Source organism: Pongo pygmaeus, chromosome 6 (assembly GCF_028885625.2).
Source record: "Pongo pygmaeus isolate AG05252 chromosome 6, NHGRI_mPonPyg2-v2.0_pri, whole genome shotgun sequence".
NCBI lineage: Eukaryota > Metazoa > Chordata > Mammalia > Primates > Hominidae > Pongo > Pongo pygmaeus.
This window is the reverse complement of record NC_072379.2, coordinates 37,767,469-37,775,333: the sequence shown is the minus strand read 5'-3', so window position 1 is coordinate 37,775,333 and position 7,865 is coordinate 37,767,469. Positions and strand designations below refer to the sequence as shown.

Below are 7,865 nucleotides of genomic sequence, written 5' to 3'. Positions count from 1 at the left end.
TCCCCAGAAAGCTTCAAGGGCACCTAAAAATATTCACTTCTAATTTTAATTCCATTGCAAACTGTCCTGGTGTACTTTCAGGGCTATTTAAGTCTCTTAAGTTAAGGGAATCTATCTGACAGACACAGTTTCATGTTCCATAGCAACAAGGTCTTCTATAACAAGGACTCTAATCCCAGAAGATTCTGGGTGTTTGTGGTTTTAGTTGGGGGTGAGGGGAAGAGTCCACTCTCATTCACAGCAGGAAGAACTTTCCATCCCTCAGACCTGGAGACTTCCTGGATTCTAGAGACGGTCCCCATAAGTCTAGAGATGGTCCCCATAAGTGTAACACTGTTGCTATGCACACCATCCCAAGTCATTTGGTTATTACAAGGAATGCTTCTTCACCAAATCACAAATTTTCTATGACTAACTTCAGTGAACCAGTTATACAGAAGGATTTTTAGAAAGAGTCACAGTGATAGCAATTCTAGGTGGAAACTTGAGCAGGCAACATGAAGAGGCAGTTTATAAAATGAAAAAGGACTGTGGTTCCGCCGACACCCTTTCTTTTCTTGGACGAAACACTAGGAGGCTCGTTCACCGTGAGGGAGACAGTACTCACAAGAGCTGTGGCACACACATTTACTTGTTCTGATGGGATGAAAAGCCAAACTAAGAAGGAATCAGATGGAAGCACAATTTTCACAACTACCTGGATTATTATTTATGGAGGGGATGGCCTTAAAAAGGGTAAGGGGAAGAAGAAGTGCCCTGAGAATTCAATGCTTTATGCATGGCACAGTTTAAATATTTATATTGTCTCAGCTTAAACTAGCAAAAGGAATGTTCCTCCTCCCACCGAAATCTTATTGAAGAGTGGTCTTCCCACAGCCAAGTGGGTCTTTGTGCCTATTCATTTCCAGGGACAGAAAACCACTGTTTTTCTGTGATCCAGTCCCCAGTGTTTAAAAGCTAGCCTGACTCCACCCCATAGTGCCTGGCAGGGAAAGAGTCACTTGTTTGGCTGAGAATACGGCATCTTCCGTCTCTCCTGATGCTGGTCAATTTCATACTTTCTTCCAAGAAAGTACACCAAAATGGAGGCACTGCCTTTCAATTACTTTTTGCATTAAAGACTTCAACTTGTTTATTCCAACTGCTTTTATTTCTTACAGTTTTGTGAAAAAGGCAGCTTCTTAAAATGGAGTTGCCTCCTGATCTGGCGCATGCCTTGTGACTTAGGAGAGCATTTGTCTCCCACTGCCTGTCAACATCTCAGCCCTCCAGGCTCCCAGCACAGGCAAAAATGGGTTAACAATCATTAAACCACCCACATCTTATGGAAGGAACTGAGGTGAGTACTAAATATTCTTTTATTTTGGGCCCCATTTTTTTTTTTTTTTTAGCAGCAAAACAATTCTGTTTCTCTAATTGCTTCATGGCACAGACTCTGCTGTGTTCCAGTAGGGCTGCAGGAGAAGGCACTCTGCAGAGTTACTAGTTGTGTTCCCTAGCCAAAGGCAACAGTGAGATTCAGAAGCAGATCATTGTTACTGAGATCACAGGCCTTATCAATGGCCTTAGGCTGATCTCATAAGGAAAAAAAAAAATCCAATGTTACAGAGAAGGACTCTAAAAAAGCGGTAACTTTTTTTTTTTTTAAAGCCGACATTATTTGGGATTGCTGTTTCCAAGGGGAGAAACCAATAGTGTGTTTTTTCCATACATGGAAGGAAATATGATTTTAATTTGTATGACTGGCAACCAAACAATGGGCAACCTCCCAGTTCTTCAGTCCCTAAAGGACAGAAAAAGGAATGACTTGCAACATCTTCCAAATCTGAAGTCAGTTTCTCCTCCTGAGTCTTCTAAAGCTACCATTAATATTCTCTTGCAAGTTTTAGGTTACCAAGGTACCACCTGGTATTACAACATGCAACAGTGTTTAAATGTGGTTTTCACAGATTCTTGTTAATAAAGCACTCTTTGGTGGAAGACAAGCAGCTTGGGTACTTAACAGAGTTAATATTACAACAGTATTACAAATAGTCAAGTGAAGATGATAAAGCCAAATAGTATCAAATTACAGAAAGTACCATTTCAGTAATGCCTTTTGTATCTTTACAAATTTTGACACAGGGTCACAAGGTGAACAGAAAATAAATATATAAAAAACCTCCATCAGATCCTCAATTCTTCTGAAGGCCAGCAACTACAATGCTTGCCATCACAGGGACACACATGCACCACAGACCAGCCAGCTCCCTGGGTACCAGAGGGCTTGGGTATTTACACCTGAGACTAAATTTACGACAGCACTTTTGTTGTTCAGCTTGAGAGCTGGGCCCTTCTTTGAGTCATTCTTTTTGGGAGCAAGCCCCCCAGAATCCGGCCATAAACTGGCCCCAAAAATGGCCATAAACAAAATCTCTGCAGCACTGTAACATGTTCATAATGGCCCTAATGCCCACACTAGAAGGTTGTGGGTTTACCTGAATGAGGGCAAGGAACACCTGGCCCACCCAGCCCAGGGTGGAAAACCACTTAAAGGCATTCTTAAGCCACAAACAATAGCATGAGCGATCTGTGCCTTAAGGACGTGCTCCTGCTGCAGTTAACTAGCCCAACCTATGCCTTTAATTCAGCCCATCCCTTCGTTTCCCATAAGGGATACTTTTAGTTAATTTAATATCTATAGAAACAATGCTAATGACTGGTTTGCTGTTAATAAATATGTGGGTAAATCTCTGTTCGGGGCTCTCAGCTCTGAAGGCTGTGAGACCCCTGATTTCCCACTTTACACCTCTATATTCCCTGTGTGTGTCTAGTGCCACTGGGTTAGGGTCTCCCTGACTGAGCTGGTCTCGGGACATTTGCTTGCACCCAAACTCAAAAGTTCATTACTGAAACTCCAGTGGACATTTTCTCCATTGATTAGCTTCTTAGGTGGAAAGCAACTAAGTCTTTTGCAGTTTTGTTTTGTTTTCAAATTGTGCTAATTTCTGTTGCAGTTTTCAGTTCCTAGAGTCTTCCTTCAGTTCTGGTCACAGGTTTTTACTTAATGCAAGACCGTTTTAGTCCTTGAAATGGAAAGAAGCAGCTATCTGTCAGGGGGTCCTGATGGCTACTATGTTCTGAAACCTTTGAGACAGAATAGCAGGATGGGAAGAATGTAGTCACAAACAATCCACCAGATGACAACACTACACAGTGCAGAGGTCAGCACAGCCAGGGGACATGTGAGAAGAATAGCGTTTGTTTTTGACTGTCTTTGGCTTTTCAGGGCCCGAAGTCTATCACCTTGTGTCACTCCATTGATTTCGTCGTCATCACTGTAAGGTTCAGGTTCTTGCTGGTCTTGATTCTTGACCCCATTTATGGAAATGTCATCAACACCAGAGAGAAGTTTGGAGAAGGCTGCTCTGTGTTGTCCATTCTCCTGCCCCTTTAACTTCTGACGAAAATAGTCCCCTTCCAGCCAGAGGCTTGTTTGCTTCATCACCAAAAACTGCTGCTGAGGCCCAATCACCAAGCCAGGTCTGCAGATCCTTACCCACGCAATGGTCTCGGCTGCTGTCATCCTGTAATGCTTCATGATGTAGCAGGCTATCAGAGTGCCCGTGCGACCAAGGCCAGCTTTACAATGTACTGCAATGGCACCCTCAGCATTTTCACAGATATCCAGAAATCCTTTGACTATGGCATCAGTAGGGGTGCTGCCATCCGCAAAGAAAAGATCATGGTGATCGAAGCCAGCATCCGTAAAGCGTTTGGCATCATACATCCTTTTATTCAGACGAATAATGGTAGTAACATTGTGATTCTTAAAATATTGAATATAAGTCTCGGGAGAATGTTGGTGGTAACCACTTTCAAGTCTGGCTCTTGAATGAGGTCCACAGAAGGCAATAAATCGGTCTGGTATTATCCAATTTAAATCTCCGTTTTCTGCTTTTTCATAGTGTTCATATTCATCAAGGTTAAATGAGTTGAAATTAAGGAAGCCATACTGCATTGCCTTCTTTACTGCATGAAAACAGTCAAGAAGTGTAATGTAGAAATTGCAGCTTCCATAGGCAGCATCTCTGAAAGGAATATAGGATGTATCTCCAAAGATTAATATTCTATATGCTTCTTCTGGGGTTCTCCCCAAATATATAACCATGTAGCATCCAACAAGGAAGGCAGCATTTGCTTGTTTTCTCTGATCAGAGCCAGTAAAATGAACAATTTTCTTCCTTAACATTGTAATGGACTTTAATTTCTTATTTATCTTGCAACAATATCTGTAAACCATTGCCAGATTGAGTGGTCCAAAGTCTTCGGAGAAGTTCTCATATTCGAGTTCATTATCTATGCTGAAATAATGTACATTTGATGCACTCTTTGGTCTGCTGTAGAGAATGGCAAAACGAAGGCGATCGGTGATGTCCAGGTACACGTCGTCCTGGGGGTCCCGGAGGCGCGAGTCCTGCTGCGTGGAGCTGCGGATCTTCTTCACGCCCGGCGAGGTCAAAGAGCAGCGCGGCGAGCAGGGGGCCCAGCTCGACCGTCCCTCGCTTTTCCGCTTCATGGAGGCGGCCGCGGCCGCTCAGGGAGCAACGACCACGGCCCCGCGCGCGCCCGCCGAGGCTCCCGCCAGCCCCGCGCGGGTTCTCGGGACGGCGGGCACAGAGCGGCGTTGCGGGGACGGCGGGAGCCGGCGGAGCCCAGAGTGAGGCGGTCGTGCAGGAGCCGGAGGAGGGGCCCTGCCCGCAGCACCTGCCCCGCTCCCTCCTGCGACCGCCCTCCCTTTGCTTTTTTAAACCATGAGCTGAAGGGCTATATCATACTGACATCAACAAAGTGTTAGATGAATAAGTCATAATGCTCTTGTCATAGCAACCACCTGGATCTTAACCTTCTCTCCAGTCTCTGGAAATTCAGCCAAGTTAAGTGTTACTTTGAGTATGACTTTATTACCAAATGACAGTATTTTTGAAGCACTCATTTAGGATCCATTAAAAGTTGGAGATTGTGACCATTTGATATTGAAAGTCATGCCTGCTTGGAGACAAGTTAATGTTGACATATTGCTCTTTCACCAACTCTCCCAATAGCCCAACCTTGGAAACATGGGAGCACAAGATAGTTAAATAGATAGTTTAAAAGATGGCATTTCTTTTTTGTGTTCTATGTGGGCTTTCCAAAGAAAAGTCTTGGAGAAGCTAAACAATGTGTGTAGAAGATCACACAGGGATATCACAAGTGATAAATTTTATACCCAGTGTCATCCCAGAGCCAACATGCAGCTCTGCACTCCTTGGCAAGGGAACCAGGCCTCTCTCTCCTTCACCAAAGAGAGCTTCATGAAGCTTCATCCCTAAGTTCTGTGTTGGGGGTAAAATAAAGAAGAGGACTGATGGGTTGTTCATGAGCTTACTACTCATTCATACATCTTCTTGCCCTTTCTGTTTGGTGGGATTTCCCCTAATCATTTATATCCTTCTGGTGTTCACAAGGAGTGAGACCTAAATTCCCAATTAGATAAGCTTTATGAAATTTTAAAAGTAAATGTATATATTGGAATTAGTTTAGGAGAAAGGAGAGAAGAGTAAAAGGAGATAGGTAAAGATTCATATTTGTCCTTAAAGATTCCAACTTCTGGTTGCCACAAATATTTTGATTAATGGGGACCTCAAGACTAATTTTGTTCACCACTGTCCCAATGCTTGCCCCCTGTCCACAATATTTCTGTCCAGTGAATGCATTGTATTTTCTTTTTTCCAGTTTCTGTTGGAATACCCATATCTGATAGGAAACACATGTCTGAAGGCATGCAGTGAGGATGTTGATTTCCCTTGCCTTTTCTTATCATTTATTAATAGATTCAGAAACAATTTACTGAATGTTTGCTCTTTGCTAGAGACCTGGTTCTTGCTAAGAAATGCAACCTTTCATGTTAGACAGTCTTGCTCTTGGAATTTGCTTGTATAGTCACCACACTATCCATGAACACTTAGACCCCTGATTATAATAATTTAAAAAATCCTAAAGACAACTGATTAGAAAAGTCACTTCATCCAGGTTGGGCCACTCAGATCCCTTCTTCTATGAAGTAAACTTGAGTCCCAGAGCCCCTCCTTATTCTCTTTGGCGTCCCCGAGTGAAATGCTCATGTAAAATTTAATCTGGGTAGCCATATCTGAAATAAGTGAAAGGTAAGCTGAGAAGGCCATCCTTCTAAGAAAAAATAATAAAGCAGACTCCTAGAGAGAAACAACAATGATTGACCACGTGGCACCGGAGACGATGGAGACTGTTATCTATCCTTTCAGCCTGAGGTGGTTTCCCTCTAGTTATTGGCATCTACTTCTCAAGAGATCTTCTCCTTAAGTTCCGGAGATACTATCTTATTCTTCCTTCCCCAGTCCTCCTGCAATTGTCTGGCTAGTCTGAGAGTGTTTCTATCTACAACTCAATGATTTCTGCCTGGGTCTTTGTTATTCAGGTAACCACAGGAACAGACTCTTTTGACACACCTGAAAAGATATGTCCATAGCCGCTTCTCTGTGGGAGGAAAGTAAAGGGCTCTACTTTTCTCAGAGAGGTTATTTATTTTTCATTGTTGAATCCCTTTTGCTCCTTCTACCTTTACTGTTGAACTCCAATGTGTGTGGAGGGTGTTGGGCATGGAGAAAGTTTTATTTTCTCACCCAAATTAGCTACAATTTTGACCACCATTTCTGCATAAAGTGGGATATACAGACAACTAGAGGAAGGTTTGAAGAGCAGTCTACTAATTGTCTCCAAGATCGTCTAAACTTTACAGAGTCAAGGCTGCGTGGAAAAGTAAGCTATTCTGTAAGGTTGGAGAAAACAAAAGGGGAGGTTCTCACTGGTCATGCTTATTGAAAACAAAACCCAACAAATGAGGATAACTAAATTACAATGGCCAAATATGGTGGTCATGACACCACAGTTACTCCCTTGAAATTCCTGAACCTTTTTAACTTATAAGAATTCTGGGAGCTGGGTTCATCACAAACTGATAATGACTATTCCAAGAAGTGCTGTAGCCTTTAGCCAATCATCTGTTAGCTTCTTTCTGTTGACCAATGATATTTCTATATGAACAGGCTGAGACCACCTTGCTATACCTCTTCATTTTGTCCTTAAAAATCAATCTGCTTGTAACCTCCCCAACTGAAAGCACTTCTCTGACGTAATTTGGATATGTGTTTCCCGGGTTACACTCCTCAAATTTGGACACAACAAATTCTTTATTTATGCTGATTTTGCCTTAGACTTTTATTTCAGGTCAACATTATGGATGCCTTAGATGGATGTTTTTTAGGTGACCCAGTTGTTCAATGGGTCACCTCCATTCTTTATGTCTTTCTAAAACCTCTTATTCTTCCCTTAGTCTTATTCTTTTAAGTCTTTCCCCCATCCTAAGTTCTAGTCCTCATTTTTTGTCTATTTTAGTTACTCTTCCCTAAATACATATCCAATCCTGAATCTCCTCTGAATTTTATGGTGAGATTATTATCCCCAGCTACTCACAGCTGCTTGTTTGTGCTCCTGGGGAAAGAGAAACTATGGCATCAGTCATGGAGTCACCTCTGCAGTCTGGCTTTCTCCCTTCCCTTTCGTTTGCGCTCCAGCTATAAGCTTGTTCCCAGAAGCTATACTTGCTTTGGCGCTTATACTCATTCTGTTCCCTCTATGTAAAGTCAATATTCTCCTACGTTTCCTAATTTTCTAGCTTACAATCCTCTGTCTAAACTTGGTGGTTCCCAGAGTACTTGCATCTTATTTTATTGTTTGATCACTGCACCTGAGAATTTGCCGTGTATAATTCTGCATAAAGAAATACTGTATGGTAATATATTCAACAT

General features: G+C 42.4%; 1 protein-coding gene across 1 annotated transcript; it reads right to left on the bottom strand.

Annotated features, from left to right (window-relative positions):
• Window positions 1-1,128: 1,128 nt before the first annotated feature.
• CDC14C (cell division cycle 14C) lies at window positions 1,129-4,812 on the bottom strand. The gene has a single exon (XM_054495948.1). It carries the CDS (start codon window positions 4,556-4,558, stop codon window positions 3,113-3,115), a length of 1,446 nt encoding a protein of 481 aa, XP_054351923.1. The 5' UTR covers window positions 4,559-4,812; the 3' UTR covers window positions 1,129-3,112.
• Between the last annotated feature and the right edge of the window lie 3,053 nt (window positions 4,813-7,865).

What these genes read in the sequence shown, in the direction of transcription:
- CDC14C (XM_054495948.1), bottom strand. Translation starts at nt 4,558, where the DNA reads ATGAAGCGGAAAAGCGAGGGACGGTCGAGCTGGGCCCCCTGCTCGCCG.